General features: G+C 40.8%; 2 protein-coding genes across 3 annotated transcripts; both read left to right on the forward strand.

Moving 5' to 3' along the window:
• The first annotated feature begins 2,055 nt into the window (after nt 1-2,055).
• Nucleotides 2,056-10,778, forward strand: LOC135515737 (zinc finger protein ZFMSA12A-like). Its single transcript, XM_064939435.1, has 9 exons — nt 2,056-2,343; nt 2,983-3,185; nt 3,592-3,651; nt 3,845-3,940; nt 7,440-7,550; nt 7,661-7,784; nt 8,091-8,340; nt 8,470-8,519; nt 8,644-10,778. Exons 1-9 carry the CDS (start codon nt 2,286-2,288, stop codon nt 10,002-10,004), a joined length of 2,313 nt encoding a protein of 770 aa, XP_064795507.1. The 5' UTR covers nt 2,056-2,285; the 3' UTR covers nt 10,005-10,778.
• A 4,765-nt stretch (nt 10,779-15,543) lies between these two features.
• Nucleotides 15,544-22,688, forward strand: LOC135515738 (zinc finger protein ZFMSA12A-like). 2 transcript variants are annotated; one of them, XM_064939436.1, is made up of 9 exons: nt 15,544-15,660; nt 16,500-16,702; nt 16,807-16,896; nt 17,076-17,171; nt 17,632-17,742; nt 17,854-17,977; nt 19,486-19,696; nt 20,569-20,618; nt 20,731-22,688. In XM_064939436.1, exons 1-9 carry the CDS (start codon nt 15,603-15,605, stop codon nt 21,843-21,845), a joined length of 2,058 nt encoding a protein of 685 aa, XP_064795508.1. In that variant the 5' UTR covers nt 15,544-15,602; the 3' UTR covers nt 21,846-22,688. The 2 variants fall into 2 exon arrangements, with proteins under 2 accessions (XP_064795508.1, XP_064795509.1); XM_064939437.1 differs by lacking the exon at nt 15,544-15,660 and adding an exon at nt 15,744-16,186.
• Nucleotides 22,689-25,651: the final 2,963 nt, after the last annotated feature.

The following is a 25,651-nucleotide window of genomic DNA, read 5'->3' on the forward strand; positions in this document are numbered from 1 at the left end:
CTCCTCTGTAATTTGACCTTCCAATGAGTCTCTCTGTACAGCTGTTAGATAAAACAACCATACAATTAGCTTAGTTTAGTGCAGATGGAGGAGACTGAAACAAATACATATACTTAAAGTACTTTGCTTCCTCTTTTAAAATATTGTTTGGTGAATCTTGGGTGACTCCATCATTTGTAACAAGTTTCAGTAAATTCTTTCTGGTGGCATTTCTATGTTGAAGATTAAAAAATAATTTGGTGCATTTTTCCACATATTCCCTCCAGTTCGCTTTATTTTTATAATATATTACACTTGGTCTTTCTTGAATAAGTTCCTCCATTTCCTTTTGTTTTTCCTCTAACTTACTCTAAGCCTCTACGGTACAGTTTTTATTGCTATCTATCTGTACTGTTAGTCATTCCTTTTCCTTTGTTAATATGGACTCTTTTGACCTAAATTGCTTTCGTTTTAGAGATGAGTACTGAAATGCATGGCCTCTAAAGGCACATTTAAAAGTGTCCTATACAATAAGGGGATCTGCTGAACCTATGTCATGAAGGAAAAAGTCAGTTAAAAATTATTCTGTCCTTGTTAAAAACAAGTTCTCATCCAATAGGCTTTGATTAAATTTCCAATATTCTTGCCCACATGGAAATGATGTAAGTGTAATATACAGTGCATTCGGGAAATATTCATACCCCTTCCCTTTTTCCACATTTTGTTATATTACAGCCTTATTCTAAAATGTATTCAATTACTTTTTTCCCTCATCAATCTACACACAATACCCCATAATGACAAAGAGAAAACAACCAAAAAGTTCTACAGCTGCACCATCGAGACCATCCTGACCGGTTGCATCACCGCCTGGTATGGCAACTGCTCGGCATCTGACCGTAAGGTGCTACAGAGGGTAGTGCGTACGGCCCAGTACATCACTTGGGCCAAGCTTCCTGACATCCAGGACCTACTGTATATACTCGGCGGTGTCAGAGGAAGGCCCATAGAATTGTCAAAGAATCCAGTCACCCAAGTCAAAGACGGTTCTCTCTGCTACCGCACGGCAAGAGGTACCGGAGCGCCAAGTCTAGGACCAAAAGGCTCCTTAACAGCTTCTACCCTCAAGCCATAAGATTTCTGAACAATTAATCAAATGGCCACCCGGACTATTTACATTGTCCAGCCCCTACTATGTTTTTACACTGCTGCTACTCGCTGTTCACTATCTATGCACAGTCACTTTACAAATTACCTCGATTAACGTGTACCCCCCCCCCCACATTGACTCGGCACCAGTACCCAATGTATATAGCCTCATTATTGTTATGTCATCTTCTTGTGTTACTTTTTTATTTTATTTTTTAAATTTAGTTTATTTAGTAAATCTTTTCTTAAGTCTATTTCTTGAACTGCATTGTTGGTTAAGGGCTTGTAAGTAAGCATTTCACGGTGTATTTGGCGCATGTGACAAATAACAATTGATTAGATTTATTTTGTGCCACCAGGGCCACAATAATATCCCTCCTCTCTGATTATCCGAGTGCGACCCCCTCCCCATAGGTTACTGCAGCTAGTGTTGCTAGTGTCACTCACTTAACTCCACACTTTTCCAAACACAAAAACACACACCCCACCTTCCATTACAATACATCCGTACATACCCACATACCGCTTCTTAGACTTTCAATGAGAATGACAGATCTATAACTCACATTTCTATGTAAATTTGGTTGCCTAAAAATATTACATATTGCAGCATTAAATCCACTTCAATCAGTTTAGATGAATGGAAGGATACAGGTTAAATAAGGATTTTTAGGTGTTGAGATAATTGAGACATGGATTGTGTATGTGTGCCGTTCAGTGGGTGAATGGGCAAGACACAATATTAGCGTGCCTTTGAACGGGGTATAGTAGTAGGTGCCAGGCGCACCGGTTTGTGTTATGAACTGCAACTCTGCTAGGTTTTTCACGCTGAACAGTTTCCCGTGTGTATAAAAATGGTATACCACCCAAAGGACATCCAGCCGACTTGACACAACTGTGGGAAGAATTGCAGAGTCCATGCCCCGACGAATTGAGGCTGTTCTAAGGACAGGGGGTGCAACTCAATATTAGGAAGGTACTCTTAACGTTTTGTAGACTGTTCACCGTATATCATTGCTGTGAACCCGTAATTAGGACTTTTATTTTGAAGACAATTTTGGACGCTGGAGTAATAGGCCTACTGGTGGCAAAGGTTTCACATCCTCTTTGTTCGTTGGCAGTAACGTTGGCTAGCTAGGTTTACTTTCTACCGTCTCATGCGGCGCTCACTAGCAAAGGTAGCTAAGATACTGATTGGCACATGGGCCATAATGGGTATGTATTCGTGGTAACTTATTATATAAAACAATATTGTGTTTTTTTTCTTGTTAATCTGTCTAGGTTGTGTTTTCTAGCTAGGTGGCCAACTAGCCATGATCAGGCAGGGTTGTCCTCATTCGTGTACACTTTACTAACCGTTTTGCAATGCAAAACGAAAACGAGCTTTTCTTATTGGATAAGTTCAGGCTGTCCCTGTCCGTTTTTTTTTCTCCTTCGGTGTCTAATGAACACAACCCTGATCTCGAGGAAGTAGCTGGGAAGCTAGCTAGGCCTACTTTGCCGTTTTTAGCGAAACCCCTTGATCTATCTTAGCAGTGCCGCTACGGCGATCTGTTATATTATTGACTAACGTTCAGTTTAGAATTATGTTATTGTGCCAATTTGCGCACGTTCTGTGCAAGCTAGCCTTATAGCTAATACCTAAGTGCAAGCTAAGCTATTAACGTTAAGTTAACTATCTGCTGGCAATGTTATATCAACCGTAACATTTCTTATCACTCAATGAATAACTACCTGTAGTTAAGATATGCAAAACTAGCTCATTTAGTTAGTTCTGCTATGCTAATGTTTTTACAAAATGGAATTGATTTAGCTAGCCATCTAACACACTTCACTGTACTTTTCACATTATAGATTCACCCATCCCTCTCTCCTCCCTGCGCCTTTTGGTTCCACCTCTACGGCTGATGTCTGCATTTATGTGGCAGGTAGCACAACAGAGGGCCATCAAGCACTATGGAAAATTAGAGGAGTTTGTGACCGTGGTAACACAAACTGTCCCAGAACTTATGACTGACAGACAAAGGACCCTCCTTATTTTGGGTCTGAGAGCAAGGGTAAGAAATGCCACATTATGCCATACAGAATCCCTTCAATATGCTGGGACAGTCCCACCTGCATCCTGTCACATACTGTTTCTGAATGGGCTTTAAAAAATAATGAAAACATGGGAATTTAAGATATTACATTCTAGTTATATTCGTGGATTCATTTACTTCTACCTGATGCTTTTTATGGAGGTTTTCAATTGTTTTTGTAATCGAAAAAAAAACATAAGGCATCAGGTAGAATTTCACATAGCTCAAATTACTGTGTTTTCATTAATTTGTTAATATAATCTTGAAGCCCATTAAAAAACAGTATGCAACTTTATCCAGGAAGCAGGGGGACTTTCTTATTGTATAGGTAAAATGTAGAAAATAGTTTTATGCAAAGTATCAAACTTGATCACTTTTCTTGCAGGTAAACCCTGTCAGCCTCCGGACCCTCCTTTATAGAATAAAGTCTTCTCAGCATGCACAGGTTGGTGAATCAAAGTATGAATACAATGCCAAGATTGGAGATTTTGTTCTGCTGAACACTTATGAGATAATTAACACCCTCATAATTCAGAAACATTTAAAAACAAGAGATTTAAGATTGTTGGTATGGATGGTTGTGCACCATTTGTCTGAAAATCTAAAAATTATTTATTTTTTAAAACTTTGTTTTACAGTCCAATGATGCAGGCATGGAATCACCTGAAGCTAACTTTGCCAAGCTCACCCAAAGCTTGCTTATAGACCCGGTTGAGCGTGAACACTTCGTCCAAGTAAGTAGCTGTTAATGCCAAGCTTGTCTTGAACCTACAAGGCCTTCCAACACTACATCAGATTCAGTCTTTTACGATTATAACATGTCACACTGTGCAACGTGACCAAATTAAAATCTTGACATCAACCTGGCTGGGTTGTAAGGTTTACCTCAGTTTTGGCGTCATATGCTGCGATTGGCTTGCGAGGCAATATCAGTCGACTTAGGCTACGTCAACTGGGCGTATCAAGCATTGGCGTCAAAAGAAAAACAACAAGCTGTTGCTATGTCGATTGACAGACACTGCTCCTCCTACCTCTGTGACTGAGCGGTCCTTGTAATAAAAAGCTAATCTCTCGATTTGAAGAGGCTCATCACAACATGGAAACGCTAATGCCGAATATAAGCCCTGTAGCATAATCATTGGTATTACTCAATAAAAGCATTGCTATTTTTACATTCAAGGTGTGATGGTTATTTATAACTACAGAGCCAATTACTTGCACCAAGCTTTCATTCTACAAAGTGTGATTTTAAAAAATTTAAAATAAATGTTATGAATGGGATCATTGCTGGTCGTTTTCTTATTGATACTGCCATAACTTTTTCAGAGCTTAGGAAAATTAGCGGTATTCAACCCAAAAACTTTATTTTGGTATTTGTTTTATTAGTCCATTGTAGGGCTGGGCGACTATATCAAAATAATTTGAAATTGTTTTGTACGATATTTCAAGTAACTGTATCGCAAGAATCAAGTGTTTTTTTTTATTTTTTATTTTTATGGCTGTTTATGTCCACTTGTTCTCATGTCTTTTTGGTCTCGGCTCCTTCTGTGATGTGCGCCCTCCCATTTTACACCAGAGATCTGTATGTAATGATGAGATGCATGTCTTCGCACTAACAATTTGGGTTGTTGTCCCGAAGGCAAGCTTAGGTCCAAAATAAGCCCATTTGAAACGCATTGGGTATTTTGGATAGATTTTAGCGTGCGTGAAACTGAACTGCTCGCTTCACCTCTTCCTCCGGTTTACACACACCAAGCCACTCTCCCTGTCACTCACAACAACAAAGATGAGAGATCACGTCTTCCTCCTTGACAAGCGGTTTCAACTTGCTATTTGCAGTTGACAGAGGAAACTAATAAATTAAAGAGAAATTGCAGAAAGGAGGAGCGTAAGTAGAAAAAGTAAAAGTTACAGGTCCATTGCGATATTCTGAGAGAGCATCTTGTGCATCTAAGTGCTGCATTCAACACTGTTGACCATGATGTCCTTCTGGAGAGGTGGGTTGGCCTCGCCGGTGGTTTAGTACCTGTTTAACCAGTCTGAGTTTTGTCACCCTTGGTGAACGCATCACGTGGCGTTTGACAAAGTTTGATTTTGAGTCCGGTTCAGTTTATAAATGTTACAGTATTATCAGAAAGCACAGCATTGATTTTCACGGCGACGCAGACGATACAACTTTTTACATTAGTGTTGCCAGAGGATTTTTAGCTCCGCTGATAAATTATTAGACTGTATTAGTGATTTAAATACTTGGATGGCTCACAACTTCCTCCAACTAAATCAAGTCAAGACCGAGAAACATCTTGTTGGAGCCAAAGCACAGAGAGAATCTGTCCGCACCTATTAATTCACGGACAATACAGATAAAACACCAGGTAAAAAACCTAGGTGGTGTTTTAGATTCTGAACTCCATTTTGAAATACACTTTAGGAATGTGACATCTTTTTACCACCTGAGGAACATTGCCAAGGTGTTGCCGTTTCTCTCTTAGGCTGATACAGAGAGACTCATCCATGCTTTTATTACAAGCAGGCTTGACGACTAATGCTCTTCTGTCTGGTCTACCCAAGAAAGCCATTGGTCAACTGCAAATCATACAGAATACTGCAGCACGGGTACTGACCAAGACCAGACGGACAGCACACATTACACCAATTTTAAGGTCTCGGTACTGGCTGTCTGTGTGTTTTTTTTTTTTTTAGAATGAATTTTAAATCAATCCAAGATTGTGCACCCCAATGCATGTCAGGCATGCTTTTAAGTTATGTGTCCAGTACAGTAGATCCCACAGGTCCTCTGGCGCATTGGCCAATTAACTATCCCAAAGCCTAGGACCAGGAGTCATAGAGAGGCAGCCTTTAGTTACTATGCCCCCAGCCTCTGGAATAGCCTGCCAGAGAACCTGAGGACCAAAATATCTTAAAACACAGCTTTTTAGCTTTGCTTTTCCTGAGGGTACTTTTTAGTTGTTCAGATTGTTATTCATCCTCTTGTTGTGTAGTAAATATAGCATTTAAACATTTTTTTTCCTGTGAAGAACATTGTTGCATTCCATGGCTGAAATGTGCTGTATAAATAAAGCTTGATTTAACCTGTTCATTTTCTGTAACCTAATGCCTGCTACGTTCAGTTAGTCATTATTAGTGAATGTGCATTATGCAAGGTTCTGCTAATGTGTCCCTTTCCAACAATGCAGAGAAAATAGAAATAATAGAAATTAGAAATAAATACAATGAGTAACAATAACTTGGCTATATACACTGGGTACTGTCGGGAAGAGTGGGTTGTGCCCGACTACACAAGCGGCAATGAGTGTAAACGCGAGTTCAAGTTTCAGATGCTTTTACATTAGGTTTTTGTGTCTCTGGCATTGTAGTCCAGAGGGAGGTGTTTAATCCCAGGGTCCTTAGCTTAGTGGTGAGCTTGGAGGGCACATGTCAACAATCGAGTTTTCAAGATATAGAACTTTCTAAATAAACAAATACCAAAACGCAGCATCATATGATTGTGCAAAAAGCAGCTGTATTTTAAAAGTTTTACATCTTAACTCGATTGCTGACATATAAAACATTTTGGGGCTACATCAACAATGGACTAATGAAACAAATACCAAAAGAGTGGAGTTTTCCTTTAATAGGCAGACCCTGTCACATTGAACAAACCAAGACGTCCGACAGGTTAGGTTTACGACCTAAGAATTTACCCACAACGTGGACATTTTGTCTGGATGACAAAATCGTGTCATAAGGCGGCTAAAATCATGCAGTCTCTGCGGGCATTTACTTGAAAATTTTCTCTGGCCTGACTCAAGTTAGTTATGATGTTTGTGGAAAATATAGTTAAGTTGAGATTCAGTAAGATTGTTAGTCAACAAGATAGCATTTGAATAGTGAATAGGCCTACGCTACTATAAATCATAACTAGTCATTCACTAACATTAATTTGTCTGTGATGTGTTTACACAGACAGCCCAATTCAGATTTTTTTTTTCAGTAATTGGTATTTTGACCAATCAGATCTGGCATGATTGGTCAAAAGTGCCACAACATGTAGCCTTACATGCCATCACTGATTCCTATTCTTTGGGTACTGGATTATGCTAGCCTGGGTGCTAAGACCGCAGAAACAGGCTTGGCACCCAGGCTAGGATCGTGCAGGGTCTCTCAAACAATACTTCATTGATCTAATTATTTTCCTTTTTGCATTATCTCACTGACTCTCCATCTTCTCAGGTGGTGTTTCCTGAAGAATTCAGACCTGATTTTGACCAAGTGCTTCAGGAACTGGTCTGTGACTTTCTCACTAGGTTGGAAGAGCTGCTTACACTACCAGACTTTAAGCAGGTGCAGAATCACTTTCGTAAGACAGTCTTTAGACAACAGCATTCAAATGAATAACTGTAGTTGGCCTGGAATCTATTTTGGCATTTTATTTGTGTCCCTCTTTTCCCTAGACTGCATTGTTGCTGAGTGCTGGCTCCTCTGGCCTTGATGAATGCCTGCAGTCTTTCTCTCACTCAGAAGATCTCCAGTTTCTGCTCCAGAATTACAAACAATGCAGAACATTGTACACAAACAGTAAGTTCATAGAAAATTATCAATTTTTTATGCATCATTTTAGCACAACATGGTCAGATAAGGTTTATTGATGTAACAACTGCATCTGAGGAGAATAATATGATTTATGTGCAGGAAGTTCCTCTCACCATGTTCCTTACCTTCCTTGTTCATTTGAAAGGGATTTAAAGTAGGAAGGATTAGTCAAATAAAGTGACGGATTAAAATTAAATTTATGGATTTGAGAAGTTTTGCCTCTAGGTGTTTGGAACAGTCACCTAGATAAAAAAAAGTGTGTTTTTAATGTATTTGTTTTTGTCTGTGCAGTTTCCTCCTCTGACATTCCTCAGGAATCAGATATTGAATCCGATGCCTTCCCTGACCAGTTAAACCGTACCAGTCTGGACACTGTTGTGGGGATGAGGACTGGGATACAAAGCAGAGACTGCCAAAGGATGGAGTTGGCATCACATTTAGTAGAAATGGGGAGCACAAGAGATATTATAGGCTGCGATGAAACCTGTGATGAAGGCAATGAAGATGACATTGATGTAGAGGACGACCCAAAACAGAAAAGGTATGAGAATAAATGTATTTTTGTTATTTAAAATGGTACAGTTGGTAAATATCCATTTGCATTTGGACAAACTTACCACTTGACCCAGTAATAGTCAACAATTTGCATTTTTGTTTGTGCTTTTCATAGGGCTGGTTCTGGTCTTTCTCCTACCAGTGTCATGCAAGGTGGTGATACAGGTGAGACCTCACAAACTTTTAGTTGAGTACATTTACCCTTTGGAAAGCCTCAGTTGACTATTGTGGGGCAATGGTAGGGGAAACTTCCTCCATGAGTTCAATATTTGTATTCATTTTTTTGCAGACACCGTTGCAGGGGTGTCATTTCAGGTGTTGACTCCTCTTTCTTCAGCTTCAAATGAGTGTCCCCCATCTACTTCCAGTTCATCACACATGAACATTTTCCACCAGTGTCCCCAGTGTGGGAAGTGCTTTAATTATCAGTCTCAACTTGTCCAACACCAGCAAATTCACTGTGGGGATAATCCATACAAGTGCTCCAACTGCGGGAATAGATTCAAATTCTTTACAAGTCTGTCAAACCATAAGAGGATGCAATGTGTGGGCACTGCCTTTAGCTGTTCCAAGTGCTGGAGAGAGTTTGGTTCTCTGCGTGAGAAATTGAGACACCAGTGTCCACACAACGAAGTCATGTACATCTGTCCACAGAGCGGGAAGAGTTTTAAGACGCCACAGCAACTACCATTCCAGTGCCGTCATTGCGCAATGGCCTTTTCCGAAATGGATCAACTGCATGCTCACGAAAAAATTCACGGAATCCCCCAAACTCTTGACTGTCACACATGTGGAATTACCTTCAGCAACTTGCCCAGTTTAGTGCACCACGTGGAAGCCCACAAGAGGTCGGATCTGAGGCCATCGTCGCACCTTCCAAAGAAGAAGAAAGGATTGCAGCTTCCGAAAACTCACCATTGTCACCAATGTGGAAAGTCCTTTGTAACAAACCGTCGCCTCAAGGATCACGTTCGTACTCATTTGAATTATCGTCCCTTCCCCTGCTCCTACTGTGGAAAATGTTTCACTCAGAAAGGTAATCTCAATGTGCACATAAGGATCCACACAGGGGAGAGACCCTACATGTGCTCTGTGTGTGGGAAGACCTTTCAGTCAGCAGGGAATCTGCAGGTACACCAGCGCTTTCACACTGGGGAGAAACCCTACCAATGCAAAGAGTGTGACAAACGTTTTACTAAGTCGAGCCATTTAGTTGTCCACATGCGTGGGCATACTGGAGAGCGTCCTTTCACTTGTAATGAATGTGGAAGGAGTTTTATCCGGAAAACTTGCTTAAAGAAACATTTGCTAGTTCATTCAGGGCAGAAGCCTTATTCACGGCCTCGTTGCCCGAATAATTCCAAGCGCAGTTCACAACCAAGCTATCATATGAAGGAGAATCCTACTAATGCGACTGCCATGACTGGACATGCGACTGCCATGACTGGACATGCGACTGCCATGACTGGACATGTGGCCGCCATGACTGGACATGCGGCCGCCATGGCTGGTCATGTGGCCGCCGTGGCTGGACATGTGGCCGTACCAGCGATCTATCATGACAGCCTTAACATAAAAATGTTGGCACATGTTGGCATGTCCCGAGGCTATGCCATGGAGAGACTAGGAGGTGGGCCTTCAAATTGTTGAACGCTGCCCTGCGCACAGAAAAATGTCCCAATACTTCCCCTCCGGCCCTACTTCTCACTTTTGAGTAACCCTCTTAGTGGGTAGTTGGGAGTGCAATTCGCTAGCGAAGCAACAGGTTATGGGGTAAAATCAATACTAGTCCAGAGAGATTAATGGGTGTTCTAATTATTGTTAACATGGAAACAACTGCATTTTTCATTGTAGGTTTCAAACAAACCCTCAGCAATGGCTTCATGCACCGAATTTAATTGGAACAACTAAGAATTTATCATTAGCACAGAAACAAAGGAATTGTCTGGTGTAGGTTTTCCAAAAACGTGCAGCGTCATTCACGTATGGGGGAGGGCCTTGGAAGGTGAAGGGGGTGTGGACTCTAGTCTCTCTATACATCATGTCTCAGAACCTCATCAAGTAGCTGATTTGGTTGCCAATATACAGGACCAGTTAAGAAGCTACTTTATAGTTTCATGTGATGTTCTGTTTTTCTCATTACAAATATTATTCCTTTACAGATGTATTATAGACATGTAGAGCTGTTTGCATGTAGACATGTTTATGTAATAGGAGCAGTAGTCATGGATAGAGGTTGAGCTGGTGAAATGCATGTGCATTGTAATATAAGTATTTACTCTTAACAGTAATAATGATAATGTGTTATTTGATAAGCGTATTTCTAGACTTTCAAGGAATCTAGAAAAGTGTATTTCCTTGTGTTATATTTGGAGGGTTATGATATTCTTTGTTATACCTATTATTAAAGGTTTTAATACTTAAGCTTCTATTTATTTATTTTTTTAGGGGCACTCAGCACTGTGCTCTGTCTGTGTTACATTTGACCAACCTGCACAATCACATGCTATCGCAACACCATCGGGTTGTATATTCTGTTTTCTGGGTTATTGGCTGCTCACAACTAGGGTTGCAAAGGGTCAGAAATGTTCCTGAAATTTTTTATGGGAAGTTAAGCCTGGAATTTGGGGAATTTTGCTTAAATTTGTCAATGTTAGCTCATAAAAGTTAACCTTTTTTTGTGGGATACACATAAGGCAATTCTAGGTCTTGTGGCATATTTTGGTTAAACTATCCCCAATTCAATAGAATTGCAACCCTCTGCATGCACAGTGCAATCTTCAATCACATGTACAGCTGATTCTCAAGGTCTTGCACACTAATGAGATGCTATTGAACCCACACTACAACACTGTCTGAGCCAAGGACTACATGCTTTCTGGTAAGTTTTCATTACAATACTGAGTGGGGTGAATATATTTTACATGACTTACAATATTTTTTGTTAACAGTAGCCTACAGCAAAGTGTGTTTGAATAATTTCTAACTTGTTAACAATTTATGCTAGTTAGTTTTTGCTACCATGTGGGCGTTTGTCTATTTGAGCCTGCTAACTGAGGAGTGTTAATTAACCTGTTTCCATACATGTTTCATTTTAAAACATGTACAGTGCCTTGCGAAAGTATTCGGCCCCCTTGAACTTTGCGACCTTTTGCCACAGTTCAGGCTTCAAACATAAAGATATAAAACTATTTTTTGTGAAGAATAAACAACAAGTGGTACACAATCATGAAGTGGAACGACATTTATTGGATATTTCAAACTTTTTTAACAAATCAAAAACTGAAAAATTGGGCGTGCAAAATTATTCAGCCCCCTTAAGTTAATACTTTGTAGCGCCACCTTTTGCTGCGATTACAGCTGTAAGTCGCTTAGGGTATGTCTATCAGTTTTGCACATCGAGAGACATTTTTCCCATTCCTCCTTGCAAAACAGCTCGAGCTCAGTGAGGTTGGATGGAGAGCATTTGTGAACAGCAGTTTTCAGTTCTTTCCACAGATTCTCGATTGGATTCAGGTCTGGACTTTGACTTGGCCATTCTAACACCTGGATATGTTTATTTTTGAACCATTCCATTGTAGATTTTGCTTTATGTTTTGGATCATTGTCTTGTTGGAAGACAAATCTCTGTCCCAGTCTCAGGTCTTTTGCAGACTCCATCAGGTTTTCTTCCAGAATGGTCCTGTATTTGGCTCCATCCATCTTCCCATCAATTTTAACCATCTTCCCTGTCCCTGCTGAATTAAAGCAGGCCCAAACCATGATGCTGCCACCACCATGTTTCACAGTGGGGATGGTATGGTCAGGGTGATGAGCTGTGTTGCTTTTACACCAAACATAACGTTTTGCATTGTTGCCAAAAAGTTCAATTTTTGTTTCATCTGACCTGAGCACCTTCTTCCACATGTTTGGTGTGTCTCCCAGGTGGCTTGTGGCAAACTTTAAACAACACTTTTTATGGATATCTTTAAGAAATGGCTTTCTTCTTGCCACTCTTCCATAAAGGCCAGATTTGTGCAATATACGACTGATTGTTGTCCTATGGACAGAGTCTCCCACCTCAGCTGTAGATCTCTGCAGTTCATCCAGAGTGATCATGGGCCTCTTGGCTGCATCTCTGATCAGTCTTCTCCTTGTATGAGCTGAAAGTTTAGAGGGACGGCCAGGTCTTGGCAGATTTGCAGTGGTCTGATACTCCTTCCATTTCAATATTATCGCTTGCACAGTGCTCTTTGGGATGTTTAAAGCTTGGGAAATCTTTTTGTATCCAAATCCGGCTTTAAACTTCTTCACAACAGTATCTCGGACCTGCCTGGTGTGTTCCTTGTTCTTCATGATGCTCACTGCGCTTTTAACGGACCTCTGAGACTATCACAGTGCAGGTGCATTTATACGGAGACTTGATTACACACAGGTGGATTGTATTTATCATCATTAGTCATTTAGGTCAACATTGGATCATTCAGAGATCCTCACTGAACTTCTGGAGAGAGCTTGCTGCACTGAAAGTAAAGGGGCTGAATAATTTTGCACGCCCAATTTTTCAGTTTTTGATTTGTTAAAAAAGTTTGAAATATCCAATAAATGTCGTTCCACTTCATGATTGTGTCCCACTTGTTGTTGATTCTTCACAAAAAAATACAGTTTATATCTTTATGTTTGAAGCCTGAAATGTGGCAAAATGTTGCAAAGTTCAAGGGGGCCGAATACTTTCGCAAGGCACTGTATCTTACAAAGGAGTTGTTTAATCTAACTGCTTATCTATATCTGTACATGGAATTGTATTTGTTGCTTTTTTTACTTTTTTTTTTTTTCTAATCTTTACAGGAAAATGTCACTGTCTGATGTGTAGAGACATTTCACTGCAGCTAATGTAGAAGGAAAAGCTGTGTACATTTGCAAATACTATTCCAAATCATATGTGAAGAATGCAACAAAGATGCAGAATAATCTGTCCAAGTGCAGAAAGTTCCCTCAACACTCACGACAAGCAACCTCTGACAAAAGTCCCTCTACTTCTATTTGAGGTGAAAATGATGAATCAGACACCTTATCAATAGCAACAGCTCATGGGCCTCCTGGAATAAGAAGTTTTTTAGACTCAATGGAGGAACGAGTCTGAGAAATGCTGATGAATGTCTTGGTCAAGCTGTGTATCCTCTGATGCTCACAGGCAATGTGTATTGGAAGAGATTTCTGAATATTCTTTGCCCAGTAAACACCCGTCCAACCAGACATACTTAATCTACTCATTTGCTGGATGCAGAGTTCAAGTGAAGGTCAAGCAAATCATAGAGAAAGCAGACTGTATTGCAATCATCTCAGATGGGTGATCGAATGTTTGTGGGCAAGAAATAATTAACTACATAATCTCCACCCTTCAACCAGTATTCTACAAGACCACAGACACTAGGGACAACACACACCGGTCTCTACATTGCAGATAAGCTGAAGGCAGTCATCACTGACCTTGGACCACAGAAAGTATTTGCACTGGTGACAGACAATGCTGCGAACATGAAGGTTGTTTGGTCTAAAGTGGAGGAATCCTACGCTCGCATCACACCCATTGGCTGTGCTGCTCATGCATTGAATCTGCTCCTCAAGGACATCATGGCACTGAAAACAATGGATACACTTTACAAGAGAGCCAAGTAAATGGTTAGGTATGTGAAGGGTCATCAAGTTATAACAGCAATCTACCTCACCAATCAAAATGAGAAGAATAAGAGCACCACATTGTAGCTGCCCAGCAACACCCGTTGGGGTGGTGTTGTCATCATGTATGACAGTCTCCTGGAGGGGAAGGAGTCTCCAAGAAATAGCCATATCACAGTCTGCCGATATGGACAGCCCCATCAAGAGGATCCTCCCGGATGATGTAGTTTGGGAGAGAGTGGTAAGCAGCCTGAAACGCCTGAAACCTATAGCAGTAGCCATGGCACGGATTAAGGGAGACAATACCATCCTGTCTGATGTTCAGACTCTGCTTGCAGATGCAACGAGCCATCTAGGTTGGAAAGTGACTGAAGATGAGGCCTCAGTCTGATTGAGGAGGAAGCCTGAGAGGAAGACAACCAAATATTTAGTTTCTAGACTATAATTTTACAGATGTATGTTCAAAACATTTTTGGGAGATGCGATGGATCATTGGGGATCATTCAATATTCCTTTTCTTTTGTTGTTCGGTGAAATCATCCCATGTGAAGAGTCAACTCATTTAATTAAAGTTCAATTGGTAACTAAATTGTTTTTGTTTTTTCTATTGGAAGGATTTAATCATTTGCAATTATGTCTACTTTTGATAAGGTAAAAGATTTATGCTTCTGTCTCCATATGATATGGTAAATATATCCATTGCAAAAAACATCTACATTTAAGTGGTATTAATATTACTTTGCATATATTTCCGTTAACTCCTACATATTCCGTTAATTCCCACGGAAAGTTTCCACCTCTGAATATTCCCCAAAATGTGCAACCCTTCTCACAACACACTGTTTCTGAAAACACTCACCCTCTTCCATACTGTTTCATAGAATTGTGGGTGCAATCAACATTTACTCCCTGAATAGTGTACAGTGAATTATATGAACAGGGTTTAGTGTGTGTGACTGCCGTACTCTATTTTGGCACAAAGTGACTCAATGGTGAGGCATCATGAACAACACAGGTAAACACATATGTGGATACCTTATCAACTATCAGAAATTACCAAATTCCCTATGGTCCCTCAGTCTGACACGTCACAGAGAATTATGACTCCACTCCCATGAAGCTCCAGTAGGTCAAGTGGCTCGCATAATAAAAAATGTAAGTATATAACGGATGTAAGCCCTACCATTACATAGTTTTCCTTGATAGGGACACATCTTAGGCTGCCATTGATTATGACTATTCAATTCACAATCACAGCATGAGGAAGTGATTAGTAGGCATACTATTTAGTCTACAATGCCCTTGTTACAGATGTCTTAGACCTCTTATTATACTAATAATGAAGTTAATGGTTACATGTAAATATATTTAGTAATAACTAAAAATGCAGATTGTATTGGCAATAATCAAGTTCATAAATACATATATTGAATAGCTTGATAGTTAAATATTACACATTTAGCATAATTGATGACTTTTATTTTGAAGACATTTTGGACACTGACGTTAAAATAGTACTTGGTGGCAAAGGTTTCACATCCTCTTCTATGGTGGTAACATTAGCTAGCTAGATTTACTTTCTACTGTCTCATGCGGCGCTCACTAGCCAAGGTAGCTAAGATATTGATTGGCACATGGGCCATAATGGGTATGTATACGGTATTGGTGGTTACTTGCAAGATTAGAAAACAATATTGTGTGTTTGCTAGCTAGCTTTCTAACCTAGGTGGGCGTAATAACCAGGTCGCTAGCTAGCTCTGACCAGGGTCGTATAAGAACAAACCGTAGCTAAACGTTTTGCAACGGAACATCTAAATGAGCGTTTCTAATTGGACAAATTCGGGTCGTCGCTCCACGTTTCGGTCAGTTTTCTAGCACTTGGTGTCAAGCGAAAACGACTCGGACGTCAAGGAAGTAGCTGGATATCTAGCTAGCTATTGTGCCGTTTCTAGCAAAACCTCTTGTGTATCTAACGTTAGCTAGCTGTGCCTTTCGATATTTTTATTAAGCAGTAAGACCGAAAGGTTGTGGTATATGGCCAATATACCACGGCTAAGGGCTGTTTCACACGACGCAACGCGGAGTGCCTGGATACAGCCCTTAGCCGTTGTATATTGGCAATATACCACAAAACCCCCGAGGTGCCTTATTGCAATTATAAGCTGGTTTCCAAGGTAATTAGAGCAGTAAAAATACAAATTTTGTAATACTGTGGTATACGGTCTGATATACCACGGCTGTCAGCCAATCAGAATTCAGGGTTCCATCCACCAAGTTTATAATATGTTATTGACTAGCTAGCCAGCTATTATTATGTTATTGAGTGTCCACATGCGCATTTAGCGCAAGCTATTGTCTGCTGGGATTGTTATGAAATTTGTTATGACAATGTTTTTATGACATAACGGTAGCTAAGATGTGCATAGCTAAACGTAATTGATTTAACTAGCCATCTAACAGTAACACACTGTGCTTTTCACATTATAGATTCCCCCATCCCTCTCTCCTCCCTGCGCCTTTTGGTCCCACCTCTACGACTGATGTCTGCATTTATGTGGCAGGTATCACAACAGAGGGCCATTAAGCACTATGGAAAATTAGAGGAGTTTGTGACCGTGGTAACACAAACTGTCCCAGAACTTATGACTGACAGACAGAGGACCCTCCTTATTTTGGGGCTGAGAGCAAGGGTAAGAAATTCTGTCTAATCTTTCATACGGGATCGCTTCAATTGGTGAAGTACAGAGAATAGTTTTATGCAAAGTATCAGACTCCATCACCACTTTTCTTCCAGGTAACTTTGGGGCGATTTTCTGCTGAGCACCCTGTCAGCCTCCAAACCCTCCTTTATTCTATAAAGTCTTCTCAACTTGCACAGGTTCAGGTTGGTAAATCAAATGTCATAGTACAATGCCAGGATTTGAACTTTGATAATTCAGCCACATTAAAATCAAGAGCTTAAGTTAGTTGGTATGGACAGTTGTGTTCCATTTGTCACCCCCTTTAACACCAAGTCTAAAAATGACCGTCCGGTTTCAGTGTGTTTTCCACATTGTTTTACAGTCCTATGATGCAGGCATGGAATCACCTGAAGCTAACTTCGCCAAGCTCACCCAAAGCTTGATTACAGACCCAGTTGAGCGTGAACACTTCGTTCAAGTAAGTAGCTGTTCATGTCAAGCTTGTCTTGAGCCTGTTTTAGCTTAACATTTTCTATAGCCTGACTCAACCTAATAATAATTTATTTTGCTTATATAGTGCTTCTCATTACAAAATGGAATCTCAAAACGCTTCAAAAGCAAAACAAACCGGCACAGCAAATAATCAAAATGGAAAGTGAATGGTGTCTAATCAGCTTCAGATAGTTGAGGCAGTTTGGAAAGGCAGTCTTTGCCATATGGCTTGACTGGATCGATGGTGCAGCCAGAGAGAACCTAGTAATAATGTCCTTGAAAAATTGCATTTTGTTGTATGATAAGTCATAGCTAGTAGACCCTGGCAAGAGAGAATGAAAAAGACTTGGCACCCAAAGTAGGATCATGCAGGGTCTCCCAACCAATCATTAAGCAGGCTAACCGTTTTCCTTTTGCATTATCTCACTGACTCTCCATCTTTTCAGGTGGTGTTCCTTGAGGAATTCAGACCTGATTTTGACAAAGCACTTCAGGAACTGGTCTGTGACTTCCTCACTAGGTTGGAAGAGCTGCTTACACTACCAGACTTTAAGCAGGTGCAGAAATCACTTTCGTAAGACAGTCTTGAGACAACAGCATTCAAATGAATAACTGTAGTTGGCCTGGAATCTATTTTGGCATTTTATTTGTGTCCCTATTTTCCCTAGACTGCATTGTTGCTGAGTGCTGGCTCCTCTGGCCTTGATGAATGCCTGCAGTCTTTCTCTCACTCAGAAGATCTCCAGTTTCTGCTCCAGAATTACAAACAATGCAGAACATTGTACACAAACAGTAAGTTCATAGAAAATTATACATTTTTTATACCAACCATTTTAGCGCCACATGGTCAGATAAGGTTTATTGATGTAACAACTTTTTACATCAGCTGATGTCACAAAGTGCTGTACAGAAACCCAGCCTAAAACCCCAAACAGCAAGCAATGCAGGTGTAGAAGCACGGTGGCTACAAAAACCTCCCTAGAAAGGCCGGGAACCTAGGAAGAAACCTAGAGAGGAACCAGGCTATAAGGGGTGGCCAGTCCTCTTCTGGCTATGCCGGTTGGAGATTATAGCAGAACATGGCCAAGTTGTTCAAATGTTCATAGATGACCAGCAGGGTCAAATAATAATAATCACAGTGGTTGTAGAGGGTGCAACAGGTCAGCACCTCAGGAGTAAATGTCAGTTGGCTTTTCATAGCCGATCATTCAAAGTATCTCTGCAGCTCCTGCTGTGTCTAGAGAGTTGAAAGCAGCAGGTCTGGGACAGGTAGCACGTCCGGTGAACAGGTCAGGGTTCCATAGCCTCAGGCAGAACAGTTGAAACTGAAGCAGCAGCACGACCAGATGGACTGGGGACAGCAAGGAGTAATCAGGCCAGGTAGTCCTAGGACTCAGGTCCTCAGAGAGAGAAAGAAAGAAAGAAAGAAAGAGAGAAAGAAAGAAAGAGAAAAAGAGAGAGAATTAGAGAGAGCATCCTTAAATTCACACAGGACACCGGATAAGACCGTAGAAATACTCCAGATAGAACAGACTGACCCTAGCCCCCCGACACAAACTATTGCAGCATAAATACTGGAGGCTGAGATAGGAGGGGTCGGGAGACACTGACAATACCCCCGGACAGGTCCAAACAGGCAGGATATAACCCCACCTACTTTGCCAAAGCACAGCCCCCACACCACTAGAGGGATACCTTCAACCACCAACTTACCATCCTGAGACAAGGCCAGGGATAGCCCACAAAGATCTCCCCCACAGCACAATCCCAAGGGGGGCGCCAACCTGGACAGGAAGATGTCAGTGACTCAACCCACTCAAGTGACGCACCCCTCCTAGGGACGGCATGGAAGAGCACCAGTAAGCCAGTGACACAGCCCCTGTAATAGGGTTAGAGGCAGAGAATCCCAGTGGAGAGAGGGGAACCGGCCAGGCAGAGACAGCAAGGGCGGTTCGTTGCTCCAGTGCCTTTCCGCTCACCTTCACACTCCTGGGCCAGACTACACTCAATCATAGGACCTACTGAAGAGATGAGTCTTCAATAAAGACTTAAAGGTCGAGACCGAGTCGGCATCTCTCACATGGATTCCATTTAAAAAAAATCTGATTTATGTGCAGGAACTTTCTCTCACCATGTTCCTTACCTTTCTTGTTCATTTTAAAGGGATTTAAACTTGAATGGATTAGCCAAATAATAAACAATTTGACAGATTAAAATGTAAATTAGGGATATGAGAAGCATTCAGAACAGCCTGGCAGATATTTAATTTATTTTTAACGTATTTGTTTTTGTCTGTGCAGTTTCCTCCTCTGACATTCCTCAGGAATCAGATATTGAATCCGATGCCTTCCCTGACCAGTTAAACCGTACCAATCTGGACACTGGTGTGGCTATGAGGACAGCACATTTAGTGGCAATGGGGAGCACAAGAGATATTATAGGCTGCGATGAAACCTGTGATGAAGCGAATGAAGATGACATAGATGTAGAGGACGAGTCAGCACAGAAAAGGTACAGTGCCTTCAGAAAGTATTCACACCCCTTGACTTTTTCCAAATGTAGATGTTACAGCCTGAATTTAAAATGGGTTAAATTAAGATGTTTTGTCACTGGCCTACACACAATACCCCACAATGTCAATGTTAAATTATGTTTTTAGACATTTTTAGCCGTCATTGTAAATGAGAATTTGTTCTTTACTGACTTGCCTAGTTAAATAAAGGTTAACTAAACAATTAAAATACAAGGCACTAAAATAATACTTACTCAGTACCACTCTCCATATTTTCAAGCATACATATAGCTGCATCATGTTATAGGTATGCTTGTAATCATTGGGGACGGGGGAGTTTTTTAAGATAAAAAGTAAACGGAATGGAGCTAAGCACAGGCAACATTCTAGAGGAAAACCAGGTTCAGTCTGCTTTCCACCAGACACTTGGAGATGCAGGACAATAACCTGAAACACAAGACAAAATCCACACTGAAGTTGCTTACCAAGAAGACCGTGAATGTTCTGGAGTACAGCTGTAATTGCTGCTAAAGGTGCTTCTACAAGGTATTGACTCAGGGGTGTGAATACGTATGTAAATTAATTATTTCTGTATATAATTTAATACATTTGCAAACATTTCTAAAAACATGTTTTCACTTTGTCATTATGGGGTATTGTGTGTAGATGGGCGAGAATATTTTTTATTTAATCAATTTTAAATTCAGGCTGTAACAACTGTGGAATAAGTCAAGTGGTGTGAATATTTTGAGACCCTGTATGTGAGAATTAATTTATACATTTTTGTTGTTTTAAACAGTGCATCAAACAACTTTACCACTTGACTTAGTAATGGTCATCAATTTGCATTTCTGTTTTGTGCCTTTCACAGGGCTGGTTCTGGTCTTTCTCCTACCAGCGTCATGCAAGGTGGTGATACAGGTGAGACCTCACAAACTTTTAGTTGAGTACATTTACCCTTTGGAAAGCCTCAGCTGACCATTGTGGGGCAATGGAAGGGGAAACGTCAATGTTTTTGTTCATTTTTCCACAGACACCGTTGCAGGGGTGTCGTTTCAGGTGTTGACTCCTCTTTCTTCAGCTTCAAATGAGTGTCCCCCATCTACTTCCAGTTCATCACACATGAACATTTTCCACCAGTGTCCCCAGTGTGGGAAGTGCTTTAATTATCAGTCTCAACTTGTCCAACACCAGCAAATTCACTGTGGGGATAATCCATACAAGTGCTCCAACTGCGGGAATAGATTCAAATTCTTTACAAGTCTGTCAAACCATAAGAGGATGCAATGTGTGGGCACTGCCTTTAGCTGTTCCAAGTGCTGGAGAGAGTTTGGTTCTCTGCGTGAGAAATTGAGACACCAGTGTCCACACAACGAAGCCATGTCCATCTGTCCACAGAGCGGGAAGAGTTTTAAGACATCACCACAATATCCATTCCAGTGTCGTCACTGTGCAAGGAGCTTTCCCGAATCGAATCAACTGGACGCCCACGAAAAAAGTCACAGTGTCGTCCAAACGCTCGACTGTCACAAATGTGGAATGACCTTCAGCAACTTGCCCAGCCTCGTGCACCACGTGGAAGCCCACAAGAGGTCGGATCTGAGGCCATCGTCGCACCTTCCAAAGAAGAAAGGATTGCAACTTCCGAGAACACACCATTGCCACCAATGTGGAAAGTCCTTCGTAACAAACCGTCGCCTCAAGGATCACATGCGTACTCATATGAATTATCGTCCCTTTTCCTGCTCCTACTGTGGTAAATGTTTCACTCAGAAAGGTAATCTCACTGTGCACATAAGGCTCCACACAGGGGAGAGACCCTACATGTGCTCTGTGTGTGGGAAGGCGTTTCCATCAGGAGGGGATCTGCAGGTACACCAGCGCTTTCACACTGGGGAGAGACCTTACCAATGCAAAGAGTGTGACAAACGTTTTTTTAAGTCGAGCCATTTAGTGGTCCACATGCGTGGGCATAGGGGAGAGCGTCCCTACACTTGTAATGAATGTGGGAGGGGTTTTATCCGGAGAACTTGCTTAAAAAAACATTTGCTAGTTCATTCAGGGGAGAGGCCATATTCATGTCTTCGTTGCCCGAATACTTACAAACGCAGTTCACACCTGAACTATCACATGAAGAAAAATCATTGAAAGTTGTAGTGTGTATTTACAATATGCTTTTTTTGGTAGAGCTTTTGTAATAGTGGCATTAGTGGAGATGCAGGAAGTACACCCAGTACCAAACTAATTTATCATATCCTCAACACTTTAAAGCCTTGTTTCCCAGTTCAAGGGGAAGTTCAGTAATTTACAGCTTGACGATTCCTCATCCTTTAAGTAGGCTATGGGCCAGGAGACACTGTAATCTGTGCTTCAGTTTTCTTTAAACAGACACTACAAACTAACAAGCTAACGTGAGCCTCCACTAGCTGATAATCAATGGAAGTGATATGGGGCATCCATGAAATGTAAAAAAAAATGCTAAATTACCTTTTGCTAATGTAAAACCAAATATTTGATTTATCTCAGTTGATTTGGCTATTACATTTAGAACAATTGCATAATTGACCCTATCACTCCCTTTGATTTATAATTATAGGTGTTTAAAATGAGCTTAGGTTTGTAGTGGCTGCTTAAAGAAAACTGAACCATAGATTACAGGTTTTCCTGGTCCATAGACTACTTTCAAGGTGATGAACCATCTAACAATAAGTTGTTAAATAGTGAACTTGCTCTTTTTTTTAATCACTGCATAATAGTTGAGGATGCAAATATGTACATAAGCCACTGGTTGAGGCTGTTCCATCTGTTTGTTTACATAATGTTATATGGAGTTTTAGTGAAACTGTTTAAATATTCAGCACCTGGATTTATTTCCATGGTGATATAGTGATTTATTGTTCTGTTGAATGCAGTATAATCGCCAGAATCGACTCTTCTGTAATTTAGTTATGCATTCATATATCAATAAACATATCCATCTAAAAATGCCAACCGTTTAGCCTTTGTGTAAACGTTGTGTCATTCCAAAACATTAAAGTGGATGAATGATTGAGTCAAACATTTTTATAATCATTACATGCTGGTGTGCTCCAATCTGGCACTGGCTTACAGGGTTATCGTACAGGTGACTGTTCAGAACTGGGACGCGACTGCCCTAGATGTCCTGGGTGGACCAGAGGGCCCCCGACTGGGCCTCGTGCAATCAAACAAGCCAAAGCTCAGAAGGACGGGTAACTGCCAACATACAGGAAACACTTGAGTAAATGAGGGATACAAAGTAAATTGAAAGCTGTTGCTTCCACATAGGTGTGGTTCCTGAGTTAATTAAACAATTCACATCCCATCATGCTTAGGGTCATGTATAAAAATTCCCAGTTGCCCATTATTTTGGCTACAATGGCTAGAAGAGATCTGTGACTTTGAAACAGGGGTCTCAAAGAAGCATAGGGGGTTTAAAGGGTGTGTCTCACCAGATCTCAACACAATTGAACACTGAGACGGTTTATCACCACCAGCAACAAAAACCCAAATTGTGGAATTTCTTGAGCAAGAATGGTGTCACATTCTTCCAATAGAGTTCCAGACACTTGTAGAATCTATGGCAAGGGGCATTGAAGCTGTGCTGGCAGGCCCAAAGCCCTATTAAGACACTATGTTTGTTTTAGGAAGTTACCTCTATCTTCCTTTGCTTCTATCAGTAACGTTCTCACTTTGCAGTGGGTAAAAACATGAGTTGAAACAGATATCTTTATCACCCCATCCAGAAACATGATTCCATCAGCACAGTTCACATAGGCTGTGTAGACACAGGCAGCCCAATTCTGATATTTTTCCCACTAATTGGTCTTTTGACCAATCACCAATCTTTTTCAGAGCTGATCTGATTGGTCAAAAGACTCATTAGTGAAAAAAATAATTTGTCTGCCTGTGTAAATGCAGACATACAGGTTTCACAGGGTTCTTCCAAGTTGTTTACTACAGCGGAAGTGTTTTTTTGACAGTTTACCCACCTTTGAGGGAAAAGTCATTGAAATTATAGGGTGTGTTACTTTTGTCACCGCGACCGGCGATCAAGGTTTACCCATTGTGGGAGAAAGATGTACATATAGGGAGAAACTTAATAGTGTACGACAAGAGAAAGATACACTTAGAGTGCATTTGCCATTCTGGTAAAATGCATTGTCTATTGTATAGGACAGGAAACCAAAGTAAGGCCATGAGAGCAACAGCTGGACATACCAAGTTCAGAGGGACATACAAAGGAGGGGTCAGCCAAATGACCAACTGATGGACTATAGACATAGGACATATATTTTTAGGACATGAAGAGAAGAGACACATAGTCTACTAGTCCTAATAAGGACAGACATACCAAAGACCACACCAAGCTGAACATAAGGGGCCCATAGGATAAGATGGGCATGTATTATTTTTGGGACATGAAGAGGTCCTGTCACCATTATAACTTGACTGAAAGCAGATATGGCGTTATCGGGCGTGAACAAGCAGGATGCACAGATTGAAAGATAATGGTGGCAGATGGACTAAGGGAAGTAACATAATTTGCATGTGGGATGGACTCATATGTTGTATGTGTATAAATCAGAGCCAGTGTTCCGCGGACCATCTAGGCTTCTGATATGTTTGTATTAAAAGCCTATATTGAATTCACAAGTTCTTGTAAGTGTTATATTTTGTAACGATCCTCCACGACACCATCTATTTGTTTTACCACTACATTACATGCAGATGAGCTTCAAGTTGGGACTGAGTCCTCCAGCTGGGGGGGTAGTGTCTCATCCAGACCTGTCACTATGGACTTCAGGACCAGTTTCCTAGAAGGGTGATATCTTCTGTGTGGATAAAATAAATACAATTCTTCTTCACGATGCTAAAGTAATGCTGGTGATTGTATTGAACACCCAGAAAGGTAAAGGTATGAGATACATCGCTACTCTGCTACAGAATGTTTGTCATTTGTTATTCCTGACGTTCTTCGCTGTGTCAATCTTGCAAATGGTCTCATTGAAGTGATTTCTGCAAATGAAACAATATACACAAAGTGGTGGGGGCATTTTCTAACCTTCAGAAAGCTTACCTGGTCATGTGATAAAAAATAAAAACTTGCAGACTTGAATACCTTTGCAGTTGCACTGTAAGAGTTGGTTGTGTATTATATCAAATCTACTGTTTTCACTAACGATTATAGTTCTGAATCAACAGAACCCAGTTTTTCAAACGTTATCTATTCTATCGGATAGGTTGAAATGCATAGAAATATAATGAATAGAACAGACTAATCATTGACTTGAATGGGGACTCCCGTTCTATTCATTATATTTCTATGAAATCCATATAGATTTTTTTTAAACTGGGCCCAGGGCTGACATACTGGTAATGACCCACAAACAAAATAACTAAAATCCAATCAGATATCATCAGAGCCTACAAAAACAATATTTTCTAGATATCTCAATCAAACATAATAAAGTGGGCTTGGGAGGACATTCCCAAGCAATCAGACATTTTCTATCCACAGTCAATGGGGAATGTGGCCGTTTGGCAGGCATTTTAATAATAAGGCATAGAAATTTTACGTGTCCCCAACCGATTGTTTTTTGTTAGTTTATTTAAATTTTTTGTAACTTGTTTTTTCACTTATTGTGTACATAATGTTGCCGCTACCGTCTCTTATGACTGAAAATAACTTCTGGACATCAGGACTGCAATTACTCACCACGGACTGGCAGGACCATGTGCACAACACCATAGTGCCTGTGTCCAAGAACACTTAAGGTAACCTGCCTAAATGACTACCGACCCGTAGCACTCACGTCTGTAGCCATGAAGTGCTTTCAAAGGCTGGTCATTGCTCACAACACCATTATCCCAGAAACTCTAGACCCACTCTAATTTGCCCACCACCCCAACAGATCCACAGGTGCCACTAGGTA

The sequence above is a fragment of the Oncorhynchus masou genome, chromosome 27 (genome assembly GCF_036934945.1).
Source record: "Oncorhynchus masou masou isolate Uvic2021 chromosome 27, UVic_Omas_1.1, whole genome shotgun sequence".
NCBI classification, from domain to species: domain Eukaryota; kingdom Metazoa; phylum Chordata; class Actinopteri; order Salmoniformes; family Salmonidae; genus Oncorhynchus; species Oncorhynchus masou.

Bases quoted from the DNA above. Each gene is read 5' to 3' on its own strand.
- LOC135515737 (XM_064939435.1), top strand. From the start codon at position 2,286: ATGCGGCGCTCACTAGCAAAGGTAGCTAAGATACTGATTGGCACATGG. The intron at 3,941-7,439 runs GTAAGTAGCTGT...CCATCTTCTCAG, and splicing joins AGCGTGAACACTTCGTCCAA to GTGGTGTTTCCTGAAGAATT. The intron at 8,520-8,643 runs GTGAGACCTCAC...ATTTTTTTGCAG, and splicing joins CATGCAAGGTGGTGATACAG to ACACCGTTGCAGGGGTGTCA.
- LOC135515738 (XM_064939436.1), top strand. From the start codon at position 15,603: ATGCGGCGCTCACTAGCCAAGGTAGCTAAGATATTGATTGGCACATGG. The intron at 17,978-19,485 runs GTAAGTTCATAG...TTGTCTGTGCAG, and splicing joins CAGAACATTGTACACAAACA to TTTCCTCCTCTGACATTCCT. The intron at 19,697-20,568 runs GTACAGTGCCTT...TGCCTTTCACAG, and splicing joins GACGAGTCAGCACAGAAAAG to GGCTGGTTCTGGTCTTTCTC.